The 27,895-nt window shown below is 49.6% G+C and overlaps 2 protein-coding genes across 3 annotated transcripts in view; both read left to right on the top strand.

The window, feature by feature from the left end:
* The first annotated feature begins 1,905 nt into the window (after positions 1-1,905).
* On the top strand, positions 1,906-26,452 carry Aars (alanyl-tRNA synthetase). Of its 2 annotated transcripts, none has more exons than XM_005403471.1 (21): positions 1,906-1,983; positions 6,489-6,653; positions 8,429-8,617; positions 9,395-9,540; positions 11,108-11,299; positions 12,366-12,510; positions 12,863-13,008; positions 13,789-13,897; positions 14,020-14,170; positions 15,062-15,186; positions 15,576-15,720; positions 17,163-17,341; positions 18,006-18,119; positions 19,920-20,126; positions 20,564-20,748; positions 23,256-23,364; positions 23,977-24,090; positions 24,717-24,836; positions 24,947-25,033; positions 25,397-25,510; positions 25,917-26,452. In XM_005403471.1, exons 2-21 carry the CDS (start codon positions 6,510-6,512, stop codon positions 26,100-26,102), a joined length of 2,907 nt encoding a protein of 968 aa, XP_005403528.1. In that variant the 5' UTR covers positions 1,906-1,983; positions 6,489-6,509; the 3' UTR covers positions 26,103-26,452. The 2 variants fall into 2 exon arrangements, with proteins under 2 accessions (XP_005403528.1, XP_013359383.1); XM_013503929.1 differs by lacking the exon at positions 1,906-1,983 and adding an exon at positions 1,990-2,098.
* Positions 26,453-27,578: 1,126 nt separating this feature from the next.
* The window catches only part of Exosc6 (exosome component 6), a gene marked incomplete in the record, with an annotated part of 1,419 nt that continues 1,102 nt past the window's right edge, over positions 27,579-27,895 (top strand). Inside the window, 1 exon segment of the mRNA XM_013503930.1 lies at positions 27,579-27,895. Within this exon segment, the coding sequence (XP_013359384.1) occupies positions 27,658-27,895 (238 nt within the window).

The raw sequence follows: 27,895 nt of genomic DNA, 5'->3' as shown, positions 1-27,895 counted from the left end.
CCATGTTTTTGGGGGCTCAGAATGTAGCTAGGTGGTAGCGTGCTTGCCTACCACGCAAGCACACTCTGGGTTTGATCCTTAGTATTGCAAAGGAAAAAAAAAAAAAAAAAAAAAAAAGACATGGGCACAATGTGAGTCAAGCAATAATCAATCTATAGGATTACAAGGATAGTCACTTAGCTTGTAATGATCAGATAGGAATATGAGTTACATAACCAGGGTATATGGAAAGAACAAACCCATGCTGTGACTTTGCTGTATAAATTGCCCCGTCAAAGAGCCTCAGTGGCCACCCACTTGAGACCCTTCCCGGAAATCCAAGAGCCATTCTTGTTCTCCTTGTTTTTAGTAAAACTCTATCTGCTTCCTTTGGTTCACAACTTCCTCCCTTGATGTTATGAAGTCACAAACTCTGCAGCAGATCGGACATGTGACAGGTTGAGTTATTTTCCCCATATGGCCAGCATACCTAATAAGCAGCTCAAAAATGAAATTCAATGACCTGTGTGAAATTTGACATGATGCCTCACTTATAAATATTATCTTTTGGCTAATAGAGGGGGTGATGTCTTTTAACTGCTATTATATCGTTTCTCCCGTATCATATTCAAGGTCTGACAAGAACAAGTATATCCATGAAAACATAAAAATTTGACCAGCATTCTAGGAGGCTGAGGCAGGAGGATCACAAATTTGGGCCCAGCCCCTGGGCAACCTAGTGAGACCTCGACTTAAAAAAAATAAAAATAAAAATAAAAAAATAAAAACTTGGGTAGCTCAGTGTGAAGGCCTTGGGTTCTGTCCACAGTACTAGGCTTGGGGTGGGGTTTTAGGGTTGTATCTCTGAGGTCTGCATATCATCCCGCAACTAAAATGTAGAGAACTATACCAAGACCTGTCACCTCAACCCAACGCAGTTAGTATGTCTCTTGTTACTATGTCAACTATTAGGACTTTGCAAATGGAAACCAAAATGTCGGCGTAAGGCCTCGAGCTGGATGGGCCAGGACTTAGAGTTACCCTAAAGCCCAGGTTAAACTCAAAGATGAGAAAACCTGATCACTGTTCGAACTCTTGGTGTTGAAGTGATATTAGCCACATCAAATGATGAAAAATATCCACCTGAAAATATCACTGATGGGAATGCAGAAATGTTCGGACGGGGATGTTGCTCAGGGGCAGTGTGCTTGCCTAGCATGCACGTAGGCCCTGAGTTCAATCCCCAGTGCTGAGAGAGAAAAGCAGAGAGAAAAAGATCGCACATCTAAAGAGCCCCGGTAGTTTGTTTTTTGTCTTTTTGAAACAGGGTCTCGCTATGCAGTTCAAACTGGCCTTGAGCTCACTTTGTAGCCCCGGCTGGTCTCGAACTCACAGCGATTCTCCTGCCTCAGCCTCCCGAGTGCTGGGGTTACAGGCGTGCGCCAGCATGCCCGGCGAGCCCCGGTGGTTTCGAACCGGGGATTGAAAAAGATTTAGTGAACAGTGGGCAACTTGAAAATGCAGAAATTGTGGCATACATGGCTGTGCTACTTGAGTCACTATTCTATCTGCCTTCCATCATGTGTATCTGCATATCTGCAGCGGGAAAAGTAGTCTTAAATTTGTCTAAGTAACTACAAATTTTAGCAATGCATTTATTTAAAAACAAATTTGTCATTGACATACTTATTAAAAGGATTTGTCAAGCTTAAAAAAAAACCTGGCCTCCGCAGGCTACCATCCAACTTGATCATCAGACATACAGCGAATCATCTTTCTCAGCCATTGCATCAGCCAAATTAGAGCCGCCTTCTCAGAAAACAACTAGTAAGTTCATTGGTGCTTAGTTTGATTGGCATCTTCCACGACCACATATATCTTGTATGGGGCGGGCGTAGAGGGGCACTTTCTATTGGCGCTTTCTGATTGGATTCCGCGATACGGGTTCCCAGCCCGCTGCGGCCTAGGGCGGGTTGGGCTACCGCTGTGCGTCTGCGCGAGCAGGTAACAGCGGTCGCCGGGCGGTGGGTTCTGGGGGAGGAGCTCGGGACTGAGCCCCCCGGGGAAGCAGGCGTTCCTGCAGAGCCCTGCTGGTCCGTGGGAGCTGCTGCGGCTTGGGGTGAGCTCAGCAGCTAGGTCTGGTCCCGGGGCCAGTCCCCGCGTGGCCTTGGGAAGCGGGCCGGGCCCGGGAGTGGCTTTCGGCGGCCCCGGCAGCGCGGAGGTGGGCGGCGGGTGTGCACTGGCCGAGCCCGGGAGCTTGCTGCGGCCCCAAGGTCTTCTCGGGACGGTTTTCTGTTGTTGTTGTTGTTGTTTCTTTCTTTTTTTGTCTTTTTGAGACAGGGTGTCGCTATGCATTTCAGGCTGGCCTTGAGCTCACTTTGTAGCCCAGGCTGGTCTCGAACTCGCAACGATCCTCCTGCCTCAGCCTCCCGAGTGCTGGGATTACAGGTGTGCGCCCCTGCGCCCGGCTCACGACGGTTTTAATGCTCTAGGGCGATCGGGGAGGAGAGAGGGGCAGCCCAGGTGGGTGGATCCCGCCGGGAGCCTCCGTTCTTTCAGAATTAACGGGATCGTGGGTACCGGTCCGGTCGCATTCAGCTGTTACTCTTTCAGATAGGCTGTGGTGCTGTCTGCTTTGAAGTATGCGAGTTAATTTAAAGCTTGCTATTTCCGCACTAGACCGGAATATCTAATCCTGACATGCGTATTTGGCAATCGCTGGACTAGATGCGGAGGATAGACCTTAGGGGTGAGCCGGCCTGAATCCGGGTCACCGCCGCGGAACCGAGCCTGGCAGGAAGGTGTGCGCTGCACAGCCATGAAACGCTTGAGGCGGGCACTTGGGGCAAAGGGACAGTAAAAGAGAGGGGGAACCTGCTGAAGAAATGAAGGCTTGCTTAAATAAGTTTCTTTGGAATTGAGATACCAAAATTGAGAAATTAGCCAGGTGTGCCGTAATCCCGGCACTCTGGGAGGCTGAGACAGGAGGACGATCAACTGGAGCCCAGCCTGGGCAACTCTGATTTAGTGAGTCCTCGTTCTAAAAAGTTTTAAAAGGAAGGAAAGTGCCCGGGGATGTAGCTCAGTTCTAAGGACCTGGGTTCAACTCCCCACCCCCAAAGAATTAGCTAAGGAAGAGGAGTAGGTGTGGGACAGATAGCTTACCCGGCACGCGGATAGCATGTTCCAAGGTCACGTGGCTGGAGCTGCCGTGTGAGACGGAGTACTCGGGACTTTTACAGCCCTTTTGTACTAGGAGATGAAATCTGAGGTTCTGCCTTTGCACTCACTCTGTATTCCATGCAGCCTTTGGGGGTTCATATTGAATAATGACCCAGTGGTGATGAGGGACACAGCTTTTAATAGTCGCAGGCTTGGTCGGGTTTGTACTCAAAGTATCGGATCCTTCTGAAGACCACTGCAGGTATTTCTGTATGGTACGGTCTCTCTCTGAAAGGCACAGGCTTTTGGTTTTTGCTTGGTTTTGGTGTTTCCATACGGTCTCGCCGTGCAGCTCAGGTAGACCTTGAACTCACTATGTTTCCCTTGCTGGCCTTGAACTCTCGGCAATCCTCCTGCCTCAGCTTCCCGAGTTCTGGGATAATGGGCAAACCTCACCACATCCAGCCAGTGTGGGCTTTTGTTCACAGTATAGTATCCATTCATTGTGTTGAATGACTAAGCATCAGTGGGAAATTAATGTGTCTTTCAGAAATTAACTGCTTATTTATCTCAGGTAGCCCATATAGAGGGGAGAGCATGGAACTATCTGCAAATTCCCTTTCTGCAACCATGGTTAAGATTCAGTGAGAGCCGTGTTGAGGAGGGATGAGGAAGAAGGTGATGTGACAGTTTCTGAAAACCTGAACTGTCACTCCTTATGGACAGCAAGCCCCATCAGTACAATTCTAGGCTCCTCGGTGGCTCTCAGCTTCCTTCACCAGCTTTTTGCCCAAAGGGTTTTTTTTTGCATAATTCTTTGAGTTTGAATAAATCAGTTAAATTGTTGTTAAACATAGAGTTAACACTTTATACATATTTCTTTATTGTCTTCCTCATAAGGAAAACATTTTACCCTAAGTGACTTAAAGTGGTAGCTTGCAAATACAGGACGGGTTTTTCTTTTTTTCTTTTTTTTTTTTTTCTTGGTACTAGGAATCAAACTCAGGACCTTACGCTTGCTGGGCAGGCGCTGTGCCATTGAGCTAAATCCCCAGCCCCTTCCCCTTTTTTTTTTTTTTTTTAAGTACTGGGATTTGAACCCAGGGCCTTTGGACTGAGCTATATCCCCAGCTTGTTTTGTTTTGTGTTTTTGAGACAAAGTCTCACTATGTTGTTTGGGCTGGCCTTGAACTCCCTATGTAGCCCCAAGCTGAGGCAGGAGGGTCTCAAAAAATTTTTTAAATTAAATGTATTGGTATGTAGTACATAATGATCATATTCATCATAGGAAATTCGTACTTGTTTGGCAGGGGGGCTACTGGGAGTCAAACTCAGGACCTTGTGCTTGCCAAGCAGGCAGTGCACCACTGAGCTAGATCCCCAGCCCAGGAAATTTGTACTTTTTTTTTTTTCTTTTTGAGACAGGGTCTCACTATGCAGTTCAAGCTGGGCTTGAGCTTGCTTTGTAGCCCAGGCTGGTCTCGAACTTACAATGATCCTCCTGCCTCAGCCTCTGGAGTGCTGCGATTACACAGCCAGCTGGAAATTAGTACTTGTACATGACACATCTTGATTCTTTTTTCCCCTTTCCCCAACCTTCCTTTCAACCCCTCTTCCCCTCCTTCTGAGGTTCTCAAGTTTGAGGCCACCCTGAACTATCTAGCAAGGCCCTGAATCAGTGTTTCAGCCCCTCTTCTCCCAAAAAAAGGAACCAAACTGAGGCCAAAGTGCTTTTTTTTTTTTTTAACACAAGGAGTTTTGCTTTATTGGAGAGAGTAAAACAGTCCTTACAAGCCTGTACTGTGTATGAGGAAAGGCCCTCCCTTGTGGGGGCAGTGACAGGTGTAGGATAGGGTCCAGTTGCCCAGAGCAAGTCAGTTCTACTCTGGACCGCCACTCGGGCTTTGTAGGGCTAAAGAGCTAAGGAAATGCTAAATATAGCTAATCAATCATGACTAACACCTCTAAGCTAAACTCATCCCTCATGAGAGAAAGAACAGGAAACCAGAGGGCCTGATGCCTAGGCAGCTGACTCAGGCAGAAGGAGGAGGTTCTGTGTCTGGCCCTCTCCCCACCTAACAGGACCTCACAGAGTGCCTTATTTAAGGCTAGAGTTGGGTCTGGAGTTCTAGAGACTTCTTCCTGTGCCAGGATGCAGCCCAGCACCTCAGCTCCAGCACCCTAGGCAGCTCCTGCACCCCTGAACTGCAGTCCCAGGCCCTGGAGGCTGAGATGATGTGGTGAGGTGGTTTATGTTTTCCTAGACGCTGATCCTGCGTGGCAGTTTAGTGCAAAGCCAGTAGTTGTATCCTGACCACGTCCTGTCACTCCTCCCCAGCCTGCCTCTCAGGGACACTGCAAAGCTGTGAACTTGGGAAGTTGTTTCATTTCCCAGTTACCCTCTCTTGTGACTTCCTTGCTCTTTCACTCTTGGTGAGCCCCAGGGCACCTGGCTCACTCCTCAGTAATCTAACGGCTGGCGATGGAGCAGGTCAGCAGTTGGGGGTTTGGCTTTGGCTTTATAGAGGTAGGCGCATTCCTGCTGTTTGCAGGCTGTCCCACATGGTCCCACTCTCGGGTGAGCCGCAGACAGCAGCCACACTAAGATGTCAGCCAAACCTAGAGACCCTGGCTTTGGGGATATGGAACTTTTCATAACAGAGAACTGTAAGGATATATAAGAACTTTGCGTAACAAAGAGCTATAAGGATCTGTATCATCTGCAGGTGCATCTGATTTGGGCCTCTCCTTTGTTAAAATGTTTATTTACTTATTTTTGAGACAAGTTCTTACTATGAGTGTAGGCTAGTGTTGAACTCACCGTGTACCTCAGGCTGGCCTTGAACTCAGTAATCCTCCTGCCTCAGCCTCCCCTCTCTACCTAGGCTGTGAGATACCACACCCAGCCTCTCCTTGTATTGAAGAAAGTGATTCCCCTCCAGGATTTGGAACTGGGATTGAAATCCAGGTCCTCTGGGCTTCACCCTCTTCACCAGTTGGACTGTAAAGAGTATGAGGGTTTTTATCCCTCTTTGGCATTCCTGGTAGTGGATACCTAGTGCATATTTTTTGTACGGATGAATATAGGAATAAACCGCCTCCTGCCCTACCTGTGTTAGTTCATTGAGCCTCTTGAGGTTGGCATGGGAAGGAAGAGTTAGGGCTGTCATCTGCAGGTGCAGCAAGTTTCACTTTGGTGATTCTAGCCTTGGACATTTCAACACAAAGGTTTTAGGATCACACAGCTCATTTGTGTCTGCTTTGACTTGGCTTGAGAAGCCAGAGCCTTATGTGATGCCTACTGTTGGGTTTCAGTTTCTCTAATTTTCCTTTATTTTTTGGGTTAGTTCTCAGGGGTGACTTTCAAGATGAGCTCAACTCTAACAGCAAGTGAAATCCGGGAGCGATTTATAGATTTCTTCAAAAGAAACGAGCACACCTATGTTCACTCGTCTGCCACCATCCCGTTGGATGACCCCACTTTGCTCTTCGCCAATGCGGGCATGAACCAGGTAAAGAGTTGCTCTTTTCCTCTTAGCTGTTTGTCCGCAAAGGAGGCAGCAGAGCCTCGATAAAAGTACAGTACCTGCTATCAGCCAGGATACCGGCTCTGTTCCTTTCAGTGTGATCTTCCAGAACTCTACGTCCTGAACCTATTTCTTCATCTGTGAACTAAGGAATAGTAATGATGTCTGCTTGTTCATTGCAGTAAGACGTGGAGGAGGTAATGCATACAAAATGATTACCACGATATTTAGAACGCAGGAAGTACCCAGTAGCCCCCATCCCCCCTGCGTTTGGTGCTGGGAATCCACCCCAGGGTCTTGTGCTACCACTGAGCTACACCCTAGGCCTTTTTCATTTTGAGACAGGGTCTCACTAAGTTGGTCAAACTTGCCTTGCACTCAGAATGCTCCTGCCTCATCCTCCTGAGTAGCTGGGATTACAGGTGTGTACCGCCACACCCAGCTTAATGGGGGGAGCATTTTCTGCATTGTGTAAGATTAACTGTAAAATCATGAAAAATGTTTTCATTTATATGGGAGCCCTCTACCTACATCTGGAAATGGAGGCAGTAATTTTAGGTCAGCTGTTTCAAGGAACCACAGCTTCCATGCTTTCAGTGTCTGTAAGCATTCTCTTGAACACAGCAACAGCTGCACTGCATGTAGCACTTGCTGTGTGCCAGCCGCTGCTCTGTGTCTTTCACATACAGCAAGGCATTTAAGCTCCACTCCGTTACCAACCTTCCCAAGGCGCTGAAAGCGCAGGTCAGCAGCCCGCACTTCTGTGGCTGTTAAAGGCGAGAAGGTGGATTTGAATCCATGCTTTCATTTCTGTGACCTTTGTGCTGTACTGCCTCTGAATCAGAGATAGCTTTATTACTTTTCTCTTTTTTAGCTATTAAAAATGGTGTTTTATTAGGCATTTGCTCTTTTGTAGGTGCTGTGAAAGGTACTAGACATAAAAAGATAAGTAAGAAAGTTTATGCTTTTCATGATTTTGCACATGACTGTCCAGTAAACCTTTGTGCAGTGATGGAATTATTGCTGTCTTTGCTGTCCAGTGTGGTAGCCACCAGCCACGTGTGATTGTTGAACTGCTGTGACCAAGGAACATAACTTAATTTTAAAAAGTATTCCCCAGGGTGGGGGATGTAGCTCAGGGGGCACAGCGCCTGCCCCGCAAGCATGAGGTCGTGAGTTCAATTCCTGGTACCCCCCCCCAAAAAACTATCCCCCAACAATGCAAATGGAAACAAACCAAAAGACCCAAATAATAGAATATCAAAGTATGACTTGATAAATCCTCAGAGCAAGAAAATACAGTCTCCAAACCTATCTAGTCATTCATCAGCTTGTGCTGATTTTACTCCCTGGCTAGGTCTCAATTTTTTTTCTCCTCCTCACCTTTACTCACAAGGGAGCATATCAGTTTTTAAAGTGCGTTTTTCTGGAAGGATGATACAGGCCTTGACCACTGGAGACTTGGGAAGAAGCAGCACAGGTGTTACACATCAACCTTCGGCTGCTTGGATCCGGCAGGGCTTCCCCTGCACAGGTAGTTTCCTTGCAGTGACAGAGGTCCTGGAGGAAAGAGGTCCACGAAGAAGCTGCTCTCAAAGACACTGCTTCTGCTTTGGCTCCATTCGGGCCACCTGCTTCTGAATCTCCATTCTAGGCTCACTAGATCCAAAGCCCAGCTTGTGTGTGATCTCTCCTGCCAGCTTATGGTCACGTGACATAACCTGCCGCTCTCTCCCCTCCACCCCCGTCTTATTTTTTAGTTCAAACCCATCTTCCTGAACACAATTGACCCATCTCACCCTTTGGCAAAGCTGAGCAGAGCTGCCAATACACAGAAGTGCATCCGGGCTGGGGGCAAGCACAATGACCTGGATGACGTGGGCAAAGATGTTTACCACCACACCTTCTTTGAGATGCTGGGCTCCTGGTCTTTTGGAGATTACTTCAAGGTGAGCTCAGCACAGGAGAACTGGTGGGAGTTTTGAGTGAATGGATCATTTCTGTTAAGGGAACTGGGTTCTAAGTTTACTTGTTTTAAAATATGAGATATGATCTAGAAGATTGAAGAGTGGAGGACATTTATGAATTCCAAGGCTTCCACAAAGTAGTACTGATAACTGTGTGTGTGTGTGTATGTGTGCCCTACTGGGGCTTGTATCTCAGTAGCCCTGAACTGTATCCCGAGTCCTTTTATTATTTTATTTTGAGATAAGATCTCACTAAGTTGCCCAGGCTGGCTTTGAACTTGCCATCCTGCATTAGCCTCCCTAGTACCTGAGTCTACAACCACATGCCACCAGACCTGGCAGTATCTGCAGTTTGCTAATTTCACCAATTTAGGTTTCTTGTGTAAATTGATCCTGAATTTGGTTGCATTTATAGTGAAGATTCTGTAGTTTTGAATTTGTGTTCTGAGGATCTGATCTTTTTCCTTTCCTTTCCTTTCTTTTCTGTCTCTCTCCCTCTCTCCCCTCTTTCTTTCTTCCCTAGTAATAGGGATTGAATGAGTGATCTTTTACCACTGAGCTACACCCCCAGCCTTTTTTATTTTTTGAGACAGGGTCTTGCTTAGTTGCCCAGCCTGGCCTGGAACTTGCAGTCCTCCTACCTCAGCCTCTGGGATAGCTGGGATTACAGACATACACTAGCCTGGCTCGTGTGCTTTTTACTCATACTAAACTGCTTTTGGTTTAGCCATTTTCTGTATCTTTTTGTTCTTTTTGTAGGAATTAGCGTGTAAGATGGCCCTGGAACTTCTTACCGAAGAGTTTGGCATTCCAGTTGACAGACTCTACGTTACTTACTTTGGAGGGGATGAAGCAGCTGGCTTAGAACCAGATCTGGAATGTAAACAGATCTGGCAAAATTTGGGGTAAGATGCAACTGAGTTGTTTAGAGTATAGGGGAAGAAAGTGATGCCTAAGCCAGTGTAGAATCTTCTGATGAACTGGAATACGTCACCATTTCTCATTTTGGGGTAATGCATTTTGAGGGGTAGTTAAAGGTGACTAGGAATAATTTCTTTTGAAATTTTTTCTTTGGTGGTACTCAGGATTGAATGCAGGGCCTCACATGTACAAGGCATGCGCTCTTCTACTCCGCTATACCCTCAGTGTATTCATAGCTTTGCTCTTCTCGCCTGTATTTTATGTTATGTCATTATTGAGACAGGGTTTCACTGTGTAGTTCAGGCCAGCCTTGAACATACTTATGCAGCCCGGGCTAGCCACAAATTCACAGTGATCCTCCTGCCTCAGCCTCCTAAGGGCTGGGATTATAAGCTTGTGCCACCATGCCTGGCCACCTCTCCTTTCCTTTCTTTTCCTTTCCTTTCTTTTCCTTTCTTTTCCTTTCCTTTCCTTTCCTTTCCTGCCCTTTTCTCTATCTCTTTCTTTATTTTGAGACAAGGTCTCACTATGCTGTGTAGTTTAAGGTGGCTTTGATCTCACAGCAGTCTTCTTGCCATGGTCTCCTGAGTGCGGGATTATAGGTATGTACCACCATGCCTGGCTTATTCTATTTTCTTTACTCATTCATCTGTTGATGGACATCTAGGCTATTTCCAAACTATAGCTGTTGTGAATTGTGCTGCTATAATCATGGGTGTACATGTACATTATATTGTGATCTCTTTATCTCCTTAGGGAAAATAATCCAGCAGAGGTATAGCTGGGTCAAATGGAATTTCTATTTTTACTTTTTGAGGAATCCCCATGCTGATTTCCATAGTGGTTATATGAGTTTATACTCCTACCAAGGATGTAGGAGGTTCTTTTGTTTCCCAGTCCTTGCCAGCACTTGGTTTGCTAGTCGTTCTCTCTGGGGTAAGGTGGAATCTCACCATTACCCTCTCACTGCATATACATCACGGTCAGCTGAGGCTCCTCAGAGGTGTCTTTTGGGACCAGGTGTGCAGTCACCTCGCTCTCCATCAGTCTCCAGGACGGGTCACGGCTTTGCAAGACACCCTCTCTCAAAAAACATTTGCTTAAATTCCGGCTATATTCTGTTTTGTTCCATTTTCCAGTAGTGGAGATTCAACTCAGGGAGTACTGACCTATATCTTCTGCTCTTTTCACTTGAGACATGTTCTTGGTAAATTCCCCAGACTGGACTCAAACATGCAGTTCCCCTGCCTCAGCTTCTCAAGTAGCTGGGATTACAGTTATGTGCCACCACACTGGCTTTTTTGTATATTTTTCTTGAGTTATGATCATAACATACATATATATATTTCATAATACAGTGTAATAATACTTGAGAAGAAGTATGTTCTGCCCTTTAGTAGGGTTTGTATACAGGTTAAATTAACGTTAGCAATTGGCAGAGTGGACCTTCTTCACCGGAAATCACAAGATTTCCTTTTGTGATGGGAGCAAGGCTGGGCAGAGTCCTGATCAGTGGCTCTAACTGGGCTTAACCTCTTCCGCTCTGTGCAGGCTGGATGGCACCAGAATCCTCCCCGGCAACATGAAGGATAACTTCTGGGAGATGGGTGACACAGGCCCGTGTGGTCCCTGCAGCGAGATTCACTATGACCGGATTGGCGACCGGGATGCTGCACACCTCGTCAACCAGGATGATCCTAACGTGCTCGAGATCTGGAACCTTGTGTTCATCCAGTATAACAGGTAGCGGGGCCTGGCTCCTTCCTGTGAAGAGCCTGTGACTGAGCCAAAGGAAAATCAGCTCCTGCTTCATGGCTGAAGGCTCTTTTCAGAGCCTTGTCTTTGGGGACTGGAGCAATGGTGATTCAGGCTCCAGAGGCATCGTGGAATCTTGCGGCAATTTTAAAAATTTTATTCTTAAGTGTCCTTGCTGATCTTTGGGATGGGGCTAGGTCTGTTCTTTTATAAACTAGGTATTTCACGTAATACCTTTTTGTTTTTTTAGTTCTGGGGATTGAACCCAAATCTCCTTCTAGGCACGTGGACTCTATCACTGAGCTGCACCCCAAGCCCCATGTAATAGCTTCCTGAAGGCTATTCTATAATGTCATTCCTGGGGCTGGGGATTTAGCTCAGTGGCAAAGCGCCTGCCTGGCAAGCGCAAGGTCGTGAGTTCAGTTCCCAGTACCAGAGAAAAAAACAAAAAAAAAAAAAAAAAAAGAAAAAAATGTAATGTCATTCCTGATGAAATGTGGGTTGATGTTTTATAGCTCTTTTCTTTGAAGCCTACCTTTTTTCTCTTGTTTGGGGCAAGGAATGTTGGGTTTGAGATAAGGTCTCACTATGTGGTCCAGGCTGGCCTTGAACTCATTGTATAGCCTAGTCTGTGGCCTCAAACTTGTGTGTTGTTTTGGGTTTTGGGGGGTTTGTTTTTGAGACAGGGTCTCACTGTACAGTTCAGGCTGACATTGATGCCCTAAGTAGTGGAGGCTGGCCTCAAACTCCTACCAGTCCTCCTGCCTCAGCCTCCCGAGTGCTGGCCTCTAATTTGTGATCCTCTTGCCTCAGCCTCCTAAGTGCTGGGATCACAGGCACGTGCCACCACTCACTCACACCTTTGCCTCATTTAAATGGACCCTAGCATATTTTACTTTCCTTTGTGTCTGCCCCATTATTCCTGTGAAACCAGACAGAGGCGTGCAGTAAACGGTCACGGCCTGCAAACTGTGCGGTGTGAGTTTTAACCAGCAGGTCTGGAGGGCTTGTAGCCCAATCCCTCCTTCACCTTCGCTTCCTCTCTGTCACCCAGGGAGACGGATGGCACTTTGAAACCTCTTCCCAAGAAAAGCATCGACACAGGGATGGGCCTGGAGCGATTGGTGTCCGTGCTGCAGAATAAGATGTCCAACTACGACACTGACCTCTTTGTCCCCTACTTTGAAGCCATTCAGAAGGTACGGGTCCTCCTTCAAATGCTGAAACTTCTGTGCAGCTCCCCAGACTGGACTTACAGCAGTGCTGTGAAAGATAAGTGACCATTTGCTTTGCTGGCCCAGGGCACCTGTTGCCATCTGCCTGCCTCTGTGCCAGGAGCAGCAGGCTCAGGCACAAGGCAGTGCAGTTCGTTGCGTGTCGGGGGGTTACCTGGAGACTCTGCTCCCACTGCTGTCACCTGTGTGGGCTTAGAGGATCTGGCAAGACGAGCATCCCTTCTCCTTACTGGTCCTCAGTCATCTGGGAAGCTCTTGGCAGGGAGCACCAGAAGGGCTGTCTGCTCATGGGCCGCCTTCCGGGTTCCACCTGTAGGGCACAGGCGCCCGTCCCTATGCTGGGAAAGTTGGTGCCGAGGATGTTGATGGGATTGACATGGCCTACAGAGTGCTGGCTGACCACGCTCGGACCATCACCGTGGCGCTGGCTGACGGCGGCCGGCCTGACAACACAGGGCGGGGGTGAGTATGTTACATAGTGTTGGGACAGACCCTGTGAAAACAGATCGAACCCAGGGCTTTTGGACTGACCTACAGTTCCAGCCCTTTTAATTTCTTCTTTTTTTTTTTTTTTTTCTGAGACAAGTTCTCAGTGAGTTGTCCAATCCGGAAAATCTTCCTGCCTCAGCTTCCCAGAGTATGGGATTAAAGGCTTATACTACCGTGCTTGGCTTTAGGACTCTATGGAATATGGAATTTAAAGCCATATTTTATTCTTTTGTCTTTTGTGTAGGTGGAGGCAAGGGGAATCTTTTATTTTTTTTTAAGGGGTAAGGAAGTTTCTGCTCATGTTAAAAAGATGGCATTTTAAGAGTAAGACTTCTCTGCTAAGTAAAGACAGTAAGGATTATATTTCAGTCTGTCTGGTAGGATTGTGGCAGGGGCAGGGTGGGGGTGAGTATTGACTAGCTCCAGGAAACTCCATCATGGGCTGCAGGGCCTGAGAGTATATGCGAGTCTGCATCTGGTCAGTCCTTGCCTCTCTCTGTGGGGAGCTAAACAGAAGGACAGTAAACAAAGGTTACGCTGGGTGACCCTTACCCTGTGGTTCTGAGTATGTTGACTGAGTTTATGTCGGAGTCAACCTTAGGTACTTTGGGGAACACAAGAAGCAGGCTTAGGTTAGAAGAAAGTCTCCGCAAGCGTGTGACAGAAAATCGGTCTTGTTGTCTTGGGTAGGAGCTAGGATTCCCCTCAGCCAGGCGTGTTGTCTAGCAGGGCGCTAGGTTCTGCCTCTTCCAGGTATGTGTTGCGAAGGATTCTCCGCCGGGCCGTCCGATATTCCCATGAGAAGCTCAACGCCAGCAGGGGTTTCTTTGCCACCTTGGTTGACGTTGTCGTGCAGTCCCTGGTGGGTATATTGCCTGCTCCCCTCTGGGCTGCGCACCCAGTGGGAGGGAGTGCGCTGTTCGCGGGCCTTTTTAAGAGGGGGAAGGTTATGGTCTCTGGAGTCACTGAGTCCCCTTTCTTCAGGGAGATGCATTTCCTGAGCTAAAGAAGGACCCGGACATGGTGAAGGACATTATTAATGAAGAAGAAGTGCAGTTTCTCAAGACTCTCAGCAGAGGACGTCGCATCCTGGACCGGAAGATTCAGAGCCTGGGAGACTGCAGGACCATTCCAGGTGAGCCCCAGTTTGCGTCTTCCTCCGTCCGGGCCGTGGCACGGCAGACCCGCTGTGAGACTGCAGTGGGCTCGTGTGTCTGCTGAGGTGGAGTGTCGCCTGGTTAAACAGCTCTGCATTGTGTAAAGTGGAAGTTAGAGTAGGGTTATTAAAGTCATACTGTATTGTGGTAAGGTATTCAATACTCAAGTAAAAAGTGAAAATCCTTTCCCACACTCATTTTGAGGTAGCACCTTATTTTTTTCCTGAAGTAACTCATGTTTGGTATATAATGAATCAGGATTTTTTTCTCTGTATGCATGCAAATGCATGTAAATGTGTGTACTTTTGTGTGTCTGCATGTATACTTTTCAAGCAAAAATGAGAACATTGGAGCCAAGCATGTTGGCACACGCCTCTAATCCCAGGAGTTGGGATGCTGAGGCAGGAGGATTACCATGAGTGCAAGCCCCACCTGGGCTACATAGTGAGTTCGAGGCCAGTCTGAATTACCTAGCAAGACTCTGTCTCAAAAAAACAAAACAAAACAAAAAGGAAGACTGGATATATACCATTTTGTAACTTGCTTTATTTTTTTACCAGAAGGGAAAATAAATTCCAAAGATTTTGTTTCTTTGTATTGAAGTATAATAAAGGTTTCCCTAACAGAATTGTCTCAGACTGAATGCACTAGTTCAGATCAAGCAGTGGAATTTTACCAGGAGACTCCTCGTTCTTTCTGTAGCTCAATTCCAGGTTTGGTGGATATTCTGACAGACTCACAGGGCCAGTACTGACTCGCCTTGACTCTCATCCCTTCTGTCACTCTCGGCATCTCCCTGAAGGGCTGTCATGGGAGATAAGGGACTGACTATTCCTGTTACCTTGACACAACTCCTTTGTGCTGTGCAGGCGACACTGCTTGGTTGCTCTATGACACCTATGGGTTCCCGGTGGATCTCACGGGACTGATTGCTGAAGAGAAGGGCCTGGTGGTAGATATGGATGGCTTCGAAGAGGAGCGGAAACTGGCCCAGGTAAAGAATGTGGAGCGTGAGCCGGAAGCCCATCTCCTACCCGGGCATGAAAAGCAAGCACGACTTCCCTTCCATTAGTCTTTGAAATTCTTTTTTCCCTAGACGAAAGGATCTCAAACGGGGTAATTCTCTCCCCAGGGTGTGTTCACCAGTAATGTCCAAAGACATTTTTGGCTTTAATAACCAGGGGCAGGATACTTCTGTCATCTTGTTTGTGGAGTCTGGGGTGCTGGTCAACATCCCACAATGCAGGCAGACAGCAGATAACAAAGAATGCTATGGCCCAAACTCTCAGGTTGAAAAATTTGGGGGTGTAGTTTAGCAATCTTAAATTCTTTCAAGTTCTTGTTCTTCTAGTTTAAAGTCACTAGTGTTCATTTCTCTGACAGCTGAAGTCACAGGGAAAGGGAGCCGGCGGGGAAGACCTCATTATGCTGGACATCTATGCCATCGAAGAGCTGCGGGCACAGGGCCTGGAGGCCACAGATGACTCTCCGAAGTATAACTACCGCTCAGACTCCAGCGGCGGCTACGGTGTGTTGCTGGGCTCCACCCACTTTTGAGCTGTCTGTTCTTTATCTGGGGAGCTTTTGAGAGACGAGTCTGGAGATTTGGTGCTCCGCAGATCTTGCAGCTTCTCTCTCCTGCAGCGCAGCACAGCCGTGCTGAGCACTTCTATTCTCATGGCACCCTTGGCTGGTGATTTTCCTAACTATTTTAAAATAATTATAGGAAGCTGTAAAAAAAGAAAAGAAAAGAAAAATTGTAAGGAGGTTCCATGTACCCTTCACCAGTTTCCTCTGATTATAACAAGTAGAGGAGGGGACCAGGCAGTCAACCTTGACACAGTACACAATGGCTATTTTGTTGAGACAGGGTCTTGCTAGAAGTTATGGTCATCCTGCCTCAGCCTCCCAAAGAGGGAGTTAAACTGGGATTACAGGTTTGGTGCCACCACACCTGGGCCACAGTGGCTATTAAATTTTTCATCAATATAATAGCATTCTAAAGTTAAGAAATGGGGGCTGGGGATTTAGCTCAGCGGCAAAAGCACCTGCCTGGCAAGCGCAAGGTCGTGAGTTCGGTTCCCGGTACCAGAGAAAAACCAAAAAAAAAAAAGTTAAGAAATGGCTGGGTATAGTGGCATACATTTGTAATCCTAGCATTCTGGAGGCTGAAGCAGGAGGGTCCCCATGAGTTGGAGGCCAGCCTGGGCTACACAGTGAGACCCTGTCTCAGTTCTCCCTCCACAAATAAGTAAAGTTAAGAAACCAAAGAAATGAGTAAACATTGCATGATTTTGCTTTTTCGCTCTAGCAGAGGCCCATCTTACTCATACCAAAGTTTGTCAGAGCAGACCTACAGATTGAATACACTCTTTGTGATTTGGCCTTAGACCAAGGAATTTATTACTGCTCTTAAAGAGCTAATCAGAATTATCAAGTTATTGTTCGGTGTGTGAGAGCTAAGGTGACCAACTGTTCTGTTTGTTCAGGGCTGTCCCCGCATTAACACAGAAAACTTGCGTCACAGAAAACCCCTCAGTCCCAGAGAGTGGAATGATCATTCTCCCCGCTGAGTGTTGCGTTTTCTGGTGGAAACCCAGTGTGCTGGTTCTTCCTTGGAGTCTAACAGGCTTCTTCCAAAATAAAATCAGAGGTGGGGTGTGGCGGTGCACTCCTGTGATCCCAGCACTTGGGAGCGGGCGGCAGGAGGATCGCTTTAAGTTCGAGGCCAGCCTGGAGTACCTAGTCAGACCCTGTCTCAAACAAACTACCAAAATAAAATTAGGCAATTGGGACCTAGGAAGAGCTTGAGAAATGGAATCCAGGAGAAGAATTGGAGCTGAGGGTATAGCTCAGTGGTAGGTTGATTGATGAACATGTGCAGAAGCCCTGGGTTTGATCCCCTGCTCTACAGAAGGAGAAAAAAAAAATCGTGAGTGAAGTCACTGACCCTGCCTTTCCACCGGGCAGTGTTTGAGAGCGCGGTGGCCACAGTGCAGGCTCTGCGGAGGGAGAAGATGTTCGTGGAAGAGGTGTCCACGGGCCAGGAGTGCGGAGTGGTGCTGGACAAGACCTGTTTCTATGCTGAGCAAGGCGGGCAGATCTACGACGAAGGCTACCTGGTGAAGGTGGACGACAGCAGCGAGGACGTAAGGCGGCAGGCGGGCAGGCGTGGAGCAGGGGAGCGGCTTTTGCTTTCAGCACGCTGGGTCTCAGGGAGCTGACCCCGCATACCGTTGTCACTGTTTCTGCAGCTGAGGGAGCCACTTCCGCAACCTGTTGCTTTCTCGACCACTGGCCCCTTGTAGGAAGCCCTTTGCTGCCAGGGGCAAAGGTTGATCTTCAGTTCCAGCATGCTTTATAAGTACAGAGGGGCAGCTCTCCAAGGGGCAGGCCGCAGAGCAAACAGCCTCCGGCTCTGCCTCTGCTGAATTTGGTCTGGAGTCACCTGGTTTCCTTAGGTGCCTGGTTCCTTGCAGTGGCTTTCAAACTAAGATGCTCCTTAATACTGTACATTTGTGCATGTGAGTGTTTAACATATACATAAAGCAGCATTAGCGGCATACGTGTACACATACATACCATTAGAGAGTATCTCAGAGAATATCTATGTGTGTGTGATTACATATGTAGAGGGGTAGTTTTTCTTTTCTGTGTTGGAGATGGACCCAGGCTTTGTGTGTGCTAAGCAATGCTGTGGCACTGAGGCACGCCACTCCCTAGTTCCTAAAGGAAGAAGTTTTTGTGTATGAACTTACATAGAGAGAATTGATTGTTTTAGAAATTAATCATTAGCCTTTTGCTTGACTCTAGAAAACTGAGTTCACGGTGAAGAACACTCAGGTACGAGGAGGGTATGTGCTGCACATAGGAACCATCTACGGCAGCCTGAAGGTGGGCGATCAGGTCCGGCTGTTCATTGATGAGGTGAGTTGCACTCTGCTGGGCCTCAAGGATCTGGGTAGTAATCGCCTCCCGTATGAGTCAGCTTTTCCTTGCTGGGACCAGATCCCTGACACACGCAGTTTAAAGGAGAAGATACTTAGTTTGGCTCATGATTTCAGCTCATGATCATCTGGCTCCAAGGCAGAAATGGTGTGGCAGAAGGGCCTGGTGAAGGAGAGCTGCTCAACCCACAGCAGCCAGGAAGCAGGAAGAAGGGGAGGAAAGAACCAGAGAGAGGAAGGGGCCAGGAACAGGCGCATCTTTGGAAGGGGCTCCCCAGTGACATGCTCCCTCCCGGCAGACCTCACTCCTTTTTTCTTTTTTGGTACCGGGAATTGAACTCAGGACCTTGCGCTTGCCAGGCAGGCGCTTGTGCCGCTGAGCTATCTTCCTGGCCCCCAGACCTCACTCCTAATAGCACCTCTTCTCTGAACTCAGCAGTGGGTTCCGTTGATGAGGTTAGCAGCCATGACCCAAGCACCCTCCAAAGGCCTCGTGTTTTAATATGGGAGCCTTTGGGGAAATGCTTTCCTTTACTTTTTTATTTTTTGAGACAGGGACTCGCTATGGAGTTGAGGCTGGCCTTGAATTCCCTGTGTAGCCCAGGCTGGCCTCAAACTTGTGGCGATCCTCCTGCCTCGGCCTTCCCAGTGCTGGGGATTATAGGTGTGTGCCACCATGCCCAGCTTTTAGAGGATGTTTTTGGTCCAAATCCTAACACCTCCTCCTTTGGCTTTAAATTGGCCCATCGTTGTCTTTTCTTTTCCTTTTTTTCTTTGGTCCCTTGCACTTGCCAGGCAGGCGCTTGTCCACTGAGCTATAGCCCCGGGCCTTGTTGTTGTCCTTCTTAAGTGGCATTATAAGTAGAGTGCAAGAAGAAATTTTGGTGCTGCTTTTAGGTTGTTAAGGATTTGACTAAGAGTAAGACCTACATGTTTCCAATTCAATGATTTCACCAGTGATTTTAGTTGAGATCCTGTAGACTTGTTTCATAGATTATTTTTCTAGCCTCAAGTTCTTCAGGAGCAACAGAGCCTATATTAGCGACCAGCTGTCACATGTGACAACACTCCAGAATAGCCATATCCTTAAATGAGACCACAGGGTTTATCTCATGCCTAAGAGCCCAAGCTGCTGTGAAGCTTTGCCCCACAGTCCTAGGGCCGCCCAGTTTCTCCTCTCATGTTGCTCCACCAGCATTCTGGGGCTTTGCCAAGGGTGTCATGGTCCAGAAGGGTAACGAACAGTTCCGTTGTCCAGGTTGAGAATTGGTTCTGTGTGTGTGTGTGTGTGTGTGTGTGTGTGTGTGTGTGCGCATGTGTGTGAGTGTTACTAGGGACTGAGCCCTGACAACATTTCGTGATAAGGCTAACTGTACAGGGCCAGCCAGGTAGTAAGTATTTTTGGCTTTGTGGTCCACATGCTTTTGATCCCAACTACTCAGCTCTGCTATGGTAGCACACAGCAGCCACAGATAATGTGTAAGCAAGTGAGTGCCACTGTGGTCCAGTGAAGCTGTTTGTGAAAGCACATAATAGGCCACATTCGGTCCATAGGCCATAGCTGGATCCCTGTCCCGGGCAGTGGAGAGGAAGGGGCAGCGTATACCTCACTTTGCACACTCCTTTGCCAGAGCCTAGTCACGTGGCCGCGTTAACCTGCAAGGAAAGCTGGGAAATGACAGTTTTCTCTCAGCAGCCATGTGCCCAACAAAATCTCTAGTCCTCGGGGACAGCCAGCCTTCTGTTACAGACCGTCCCCTGCCACCTCTGCCCTTCACAGCCCCGGCGCAGACCCATCATGAGCAACCACACGGCCACCCACATTCTGAACTTCGCCCTGCGCTCGGTGCTTGGGGAGGCGGATCAGAAAGGCTCACTGGTCGCTCCTGACCGCCTCCGGTTTGACTTCACTGCCAAGGGAGCCATGTCCACCCAACAGATCAAGAAGGCCGAAGGGATCGCTAACGAGATGATTGAGGCAGCCAAGGTGGGTCCTTCCCGCCCCACGTGGGGCAGGTCTGTTGTGGAGGCCATGGGGTCCACGCACTCCTGTTCTCTTGTACCGTGTTCTCTGCTGCGGCATTGATTTGCTAAAAGCAGCGATTCTCAAACTGCTTTTGCAGGGTGTTTGGAGGAAGGGGAGGGCCAGAGGGAGCCAGGCCCATGACCTACCCTCTCCTTACAACAGCCAAAGCTCTTCTAGTCACGCCTGCTTACACATACATGAGGTTTGGCTCACAGCGTAACAAGAGATGGAAATCCTCTGTGGTCCCTGCCACTCATACGTGGTATGCTGTTGTAGAAGGCTGAGGCAGTACGCTGCACAGAGCCAGGGTTAGGACCCAGGAGTCCTGGTGTGGGTTACACTCTGCCTGCCACTTCTTTCTATGCCCAGCTTTCCTTCCTGTCTTCTTTCTGTGGCAGCCTGTCTACACCCAGGACTGTCCCCTGGCAGCAGCCAAAGCCATTCAGGGCCTGCGGGCTGTGTTTGATGAGACCTATCCTGACCCTGTGCGCGTCGTCTCCATTGGGGTCCCGGTGTCGGAGCTGTTGGATGACCCCTCAGGGCCTGCTGGCTCCCTCACTTCCGTTGAGTTCTGCGGTGGAACGTGAGTACTGTGGGAGGAGACGCAAGAGGTGGGGTCACCTGCCTTGTTCATTTGGAATCACCCTTTAGCTAGACCAACTCAGTCACTGCTTGCTTGCTTGCTTGCTTGCTTGCTTTTCAGTTGCTTTCTTGCAATGCTGGGGATGGAATTCAGGGCCCTATGCATGTTAGGCACGCTCTTCTAACTCTCATTTTCCTAAGATTGAAACAAAGTCTTCAGAAAGTTACTTGTCAAATAGCATTCCCAGGAATCCTAACCAGTGCTCCAGCAAGAGCCCTCCATGTCTGGTGGTAACTTTTCCTGGGCTTAGGATGAAGGGACCTTAGGAGGAGGTGGCGAAAAACATCCTAAGCAGACTTAGCACAAAAATTTCTTGCTCTTATGCCCTAAACTGACCCTAACAAGAAGGGTGGTTTGAATTCAGGATTCTGCAAAGCCGTGGGGTGCTCATGGAGTTCCTGATGTGGTCCTAGCCCCCACCTGTTCCTGGTGCCTCACACAGTTCCCTTTGCCAGCTTGAGCAGCACCTGAGGAGGTTCGCCTGTCATGTCCAGCCCCCAAGCAGACCATGCTGTAAACCCAGCTCAACGGACTTGGACAGTCACTTGTTTCTGACAGTTTAGATTCCTCTGTGGCTCATGGGACCTTTTTGGTGTCCAATTTCTGTGCTAGAGATTGAACCTAAGGAAGAACTATACCACTGAGCTAAGTCCCCAGCCCCTATGGGTTCTTTTGGGGAAGGTCATAGTGGCCTGGAAGGTTCTTTATTCCAAAAGAAGCCTGGTGGGAAGAACATCTTTCAGGCCTGGGCAAGCCTCATCAGGGCCTCCTACAGGCTTCCGGAAGGCAGGCAGGTAGGGTGTGTGGAGGGCAGGCTAGGGTCTGGGGGATTGAGTTCCAGACCTCTGCCCAGCTGAATTGGGCCTTCAAGGGAGTGTCAGGTATTCTGCCCAAATACCTATTTGCTGACACTATATGTGTTGTATTTTTCCCCAGGACTGGGTATTGGACCCAGGCCCTCACACGTTAGGCAAGTGCTTTACCACTGAGTCACATCCCCAGCCCCTTGCTGACACTCTTTAGACCATAACACACAACTTTCAGAGATTTCATGTGACATGCACAGAATAATTGAGGGTTACTAAATAATTACAAGAGTTCGGGTCCTTAAGCAACTAGGGAATATAACATACTTAAGGAGTTGTAATAAGATTTTTTTTTTTTTTTTTTGGTTTTTCTCCGGTACCGGGAACCAAACTCACGACCTTGCGCTTGCCAGGCAGGCGCTTTTGCCGCTGAGCTAAATCCCCAGCCCTGTAATAAGATTTTTAAAGTAATCCTTTTTTAATTTTTTTTTTTTCAGTTGAGACAGGATCTTGCTGAATTCCCTGCTCTAGCCTCTAAGTTGAGCTCATCCTGCCTTAGCCTCCCAGAATGCTGAGATTAGAAGCATATGCCACCACACTTGGCTAAAATTTTGTGATTTTTGATTCATTTTGCAGTACTGGGAATTGAACCCAGGGCCTCACACTAGGCCCTGCTAGGCTATGGTCTGCCGCTGAGCTACATCCCCAGCCCTAGCATTCTATCTAGAGCAGGATACAGTAAGTCTGCAACTTAGGAACGAGTTTCCTTCTGGGAGAACATTCGAAAGTCTCACAAAGCCAGTCTTACATACCTTTGACACAGGTACACAACGTATATTGCCGTGTGCTTCCTAGCAGTCCTCTCCACATCACCACTGCTTTTCCTCTGGCTTCTGGACATCCTGGGCTGTAATCAAGCACTGTACCATTGTACAGTACCACAGGGTACAGTAAGCACACAGCAGCACAACTGTGACAGTGTCTGGCAGACACACGAGCTACTTCCATGATTTGTGCAAATCTATGAATGTCTGTAATGCAGGGTCCATTGGGATTTGTGAACGTTCGAAACTCAAATATTTATAAGTCAGGGACTTACTGTATAAAAATAAAACTTGTGCTGGGTGTGGTGGTGATGCCTGTAATCCCAGCACTCAGGAGGCTGAGGCGGGAGGATCGTTGCCAGTTCTAGACCAGCCTGGGCTACAAAGTGAGCTCAAGGCCAGCCTGACCTGCATAGCAAGATCCTGTCTCAAAAAGGCAATAAACAAACAAACAAACAAACAAACACATCACAGGACCAAAAACGTCCTGCGGAGCCTACTAGCAGTAGTATTGGGTGGATGCTAGTGCACTTCCATGTTTCTGCATTTGATTTTCCCAACAGCTACATGAGATGAGGGAGAATTGTCCCCATTTTTACATGAGAAAGCTGCGGCTCAGAGCCCAGGTTCTTCCCATCATACTGCTCCCCTTTGCGCTTGCTTAGCCAGTGCTGTGCTTAAGATTCCTTTGGCACGAAAGCCTGTACCCATTCTTTGCTGGGGCAGCTGCCTCCCACCCACTGAGAGCTGCCAGCGGGCAGAGTGGCCCAGGGCGCCTGGGCTGCTCTTCACCAAGGACTCGTGCTGTGCCCTTCAGGCATCTGCAGAACTCAAGTCACGCAGGAGCTTTTGTGATTGTGACGGAAGAAGCTATTGCCAAGGGTATCCGGAGGATCGTTGCCGTCACGGGTGCGGAAGCCCAGAAGGTGAGCAGAGTGGCTGCTGTGTGATTACTGGAAGAGCCTGGGGTGCCTGGTCAGAAAGTCCATACATACGGTTCGGTGGTCATTGTGGTCAGAATGAAAGTGCAGACTGTGCTACCCCTAGATGTCCTCCCGTTACCCTGCCTGGCAGAGGAAAGGCAGCACTGCACAAGGTTTCCCGGCTGGCATGTTTAATCTCCTAAGCATATGTGAGTTCTGCCTCCTACTCTGGATGAGCCAGAGTTTTGCTGTGGCTTCTGGGGCCCCATTACATCTCCGCACATCCTGGGCAGCATGTGCCTTGTGCAAGATGCATGGTATAGAGGGACAGTTGCTCTGGGGTGCCACATCCTAAGGGTTGGTCATCCCATGGGGTAAGAGAGCTCCCGACTTGGAACTCCGTGAGCCTGAGTTAGCGTGAGTTAGCGTGCACCCCTTGCCAGCCCGGTGTGTGCGGGAGTTACTCCTTTCTGGAGCGGCAGCTGCCAGTGCTTGCTCCCTGAAGGAAAAGAACATCTGGTGTCTTGGTTTGTTGCTGCACAGCTGTTTACAGAGAGCACAGTGAGACTAACAGTTACCACTCAGAGTTTACAGGTCTGTCTGTCTCCTTTCCAGGCCCTTAGGAAGGCGGAGAGCTTGAAGAAATCTCTCTCCACCATGGAGTCCAAAGTGAAGGCGCAGACCGCACCAAACAAGGACGTGCAGAGGGAAATTGCTGACCTTAGTGAGGTAGGGGCACCCCCTACCCCAAACTGCTCGTTCCGTGGGCTTGAGGATGTAGACCCCCTGTTCCTGCAGGAACTGTCACTGCAGCCAGTCCCTAGTTCTGAGGGAATGGCCTTTGGGTCAACTTCCGTTATCCTGTGTTCTTGCAAAGGGGACCCGTTAGATTGGTGAACACAGCTGGAAAGGACCTGGTCTTTTTTTGTTTTTCTTGTACCAGGAATCAAACTCAGGACCTTGCTCTTGCCAGGCAGGTGCTTGTGCTATTGAACTATATCCCCAGCAAGGACCCGGTCTTATGTGAGAGCTGGACTCTTTATGGGGTACCTTTCTCTCTAGCCCTGCTTGGGACAGCTGTTGTGGTCACTAAAGCAACTGGAGGGCCGGGGATATAACTCAGCGGCACAAGTGCTTGCCTGGTAAGCCTGAGGTCATGAGTTTGATTCCTGATACCAAAAAAAAAAAAAAAAAAGCTACTGGGGTCAAGGCCAGCTATTACATTTTTGTTCTGTCCTTTCCCAGACATCTGGCATGGAGGATCTTGGTTCAAAGGCAGAAGGGGGAGCTGGGCTGGAGCCTCAAGCCCTAGCTCCTGTGGCCTGGACTCACAGGTCTTTCCCTTCTGTTTCTAGGTCCTGGCCACCGCAGTTATTCCCCAGTGGCAGAAGGATGAACTCCGGGAGACTCTGAAATCCCTAAAGAAGGTCATGGACGATCTAGACCGAGCCAGCAAAGCTGACGTCCAGAAGCGAGTGCGTCTGGCAGTGCTGCAGGCTGGAAGGGAGCTGGGAGTGTTTCTGCTGCAGATTTCTGGGTCTGGGCCTTTGCCTGAGCTGCTCTTCCGGATTCCTCCTTTACACAGGTGTTGGAGAGAACAAAACAGCTCATCAACAGCAACCCCAACCAGCCCCTGGTCATCCTGGAGATGGAGAGCGGCGCCTCGGCCAAGGCAACTAGGGGCTGGGGTCCAGGCGCTGCCCTGCCTTTCACTGCATGTCCCCTTCCCTCCCAGCCTCAGCCCTCTGGTGGCTGACAGGTGGGCTTTGTGGCTTTGAGCTCTGTGGTCACCAGAGGGCGTACTGTCTAGGGCTGAGGTTAGGCTGAGACACGGAGAGATCTGTGGCTGGAGGAGGGAGTGGCTCCGGGTGTGGCCAGGGCCCTGGCTTGGGGTCCTTCTCCACTCAGGCTCCTGGGACAGTACCTGCTCTTGGGGAGTGCAGTGGTGCTATTCGGGCCGAGCTCTGCAAACTCTCCCTGTGCAGAGCAGGGCACCTGCCACAAGGCCGTGGCCTGATACCAAGTCTCCCTGTAGGCCTTGAATGAAGCCCTGAAGCTTTTCAAGACGCATTCCCCTGAGACGTCTGCCATGCTTTTCACCGTGGACAACGAGGCTGGCAAGATCACATGCTTGTGTCAAGTCCCCCAGGTCAGAACCGCCTGTAGCCTTGCTTCAAATCCTGCAAGCCCCCAGACTTTTGGGAAGCAAAATCTGTAGCATCTCAGAGTTTGGTTTTCTTGCCATTGTTTCCTGAGACTGGTAGATGTGCCCACAGACCCCCTGAGAAGCAGCCGAGCTCCTGCCCACCTATTTGTCACTTTCTCTATCACCCCTCACCCTCAGGCCTTTCTTTGGTGAAAATGTTTTAACTGTGCTGGTTGATACTTGGGTTTGCCACTTTTCCTGGTCATAGCAGTGGCCACCAGCTACTTCCTGCCCCAGCTGTAGGGTCTGCTCTGCCCAGGGAAAGGGTGGGTACTGGTGGCTCCCCTTCCTTGTCTTTCCCCCAGTCCTATTCTCTGTCCTGACTCCACTCCCCCTTGCTGTCTTCCAGAATGCAGCCAACCGGGGCCTAAAAGCCAGCGAGTGGGTGCAGCAGGTGTCAGGGCTGATGGATGGCAAAGGTGGTGGCAAGGATGTGTCTGCCCAGGCCACGGGCAAAAACGTGGGCTGTCTGCAGGAGGCACTGCAGCTGGCGACTTCCTTTGCCCAGCTACGCCTGGGAGACGTGAAGAACTGAGGGGAGGGGCAGCTCTCGCTGGGGAAGTCTCGCCCTCACCTGGAAGCGTCCGTCCAGCCAGGAGCTCTCGTATGCCACAAGGGCATTAGAATCCAGGGACCTTCAAACAGCCCCATCCGTCCTCTAACCCAGCAGTAACGAACATGCCTGGGAGCCATGCTGTGACTCTGTCCCTTTACATTACTGTTCTGAGCCCAACACGTCAGCACCATCTCTGTAAAACCACTACCCAGGACTGCTGTTTAACATCGTCATGCCTGTGTCTGTAGAAAATACCTCTGACCTGAAACTTCCGTGTCTGCAGGTCGGAGGCCTTTTTCCTTCAGAGAATAAAAGGACCATGTGCAATACATGAGGATGCTGTGTTCTCCCGATCCCCTGGGGTGCTGCCTGAGAGCCCAGGACAGTTCTGCGTGGCTGCAGAACATATGCTGTGGCTGTAGCTGGCTCCTCGCTGAGTCACCAAGCCCAGCCCCAGTGCCAGGGCTTTGGGAACGGCCCTTGGGGTTGCCTTCACACAGGTGGCGTGAGATGGACAGAGGCATTCATAAGTCAACAGAAATGATTCACTGGGTTACTGGAAGCAAGGAAGCACCTTTCTTAGCACCTCTTGAACTCCGTTTTTAGGCCTTTGTCCCTCTCCCTCTGAAGCTGCTGAGGAGAGATCAGGTCTCGTGTAGAAGGTTTTCAGGGTGCAGGCATTGCCTCCCCCACTGCAGTGCCTGCCCCCCCTTGTTTCCTTGATGGTCGGTAAGGATGGAGACCAGGAGTCGGGTCTGTCCAAATCCGAAATCAAGGTTTGGAGTCAGTGCAAGAAGGAAGTTTCGCTGGATGTGGGTGGCTGGCCCTGGGCTCAGGATCACCACAGCCTTGGGAGAAGCGGCTCTATGCTGGGGGTGAGGGCTCCCCCCACTTGGCTTGTGGGAGGAGGAGCTTCAAAGAGTATGCGCCGGGTGAGGAGAGCTGGGTAGAGATAGATGATTACGGACGGGTGTGGTGGTGCATGCCTGTAATCCTAGCACTCGGGAGGCTGAGGCAGAAGAACTACAGGAAATTTGAGGCCAGCCTGGGCTATATGGTGAGTTCAAGGCCACCCTGAACCCTATCTCAGTCTGGTGCCTTGTGCAGGAGAGAAAACATTCCATTCATCCATTCGTGTTTACACCAGCCAGGTCACTGGGTAAGGAGGGCTGAAAGTCCTCCCTCCTTCGACAAGGTAGTGGGACACATAAGATAGTCATACATGCGCAAAATTAATTACAGCCCTCACAGGTCAAAAGAAGAAGACCTGAGACAGGCCTAGCCTAGGAGCTGGAGGTGGGCCGGCCCACCCAGGCGCCCACACTGCAGCCGGAGGGCTCGGAGGTGCTTGCTGTTGTCCCTCCGGACCGGCAGGGGCAGTGTGGTCGCGGCCTCCCGCCGCCATCCCGACAGCCCTCGCGCGGGCGCGCGTCTTTAAGCGGGCGGAAGAGCCCGCACGAGGTAGGGCAGCGGGCGGAAGAGCCCGCACGAGGTAGGGCAGCGGGCGGAAGCGGCTCCCGCGCCGGTCGCTGCCATGCCCGGGGATCACCGCCGCATCCGCGGGCCAGAGGAGTCGCAGCCGCCGCAGCTGTACGCAACTGACGAGGACGAGGCGCCCGCTCCCCGAGACCCGACGCGGCTGCGGCCCGTGTACGCGCGCGCAGGGCTGCTGAGCCAGGCCAAGGGCTCGGCCTACCTGGAGGCCGGAGGCACCAAGGTGCTGTGCGCCGTATCCGGCCCGCGCCAGGCCGAGGGCGGCGAGCGCGGCAGCG

This window comes from Chinchilla lanigera, unplaced genomic scaffold (assembly GCF_000276665.1).
Source record: "Chinchilla lanigera isolate Chin_1 unplaced genomic scaffold, ChiLan1.0 scaffold00083, whole genome shotgun sequence".
In the NCBI taxonomy this organism is placed as follows: domain Eukaryota; kingdom Metazoa; phylum Chordata; class Mammalia; order Rodentia; family Chinchillidae; genus Chinchilla; species Chinchilla lanigera.
The sequence above is the reverse complement of the archived record's forward strand: the minus strand, read 5'-3'. Positions and strand labels throughout refer to the sequence as shown.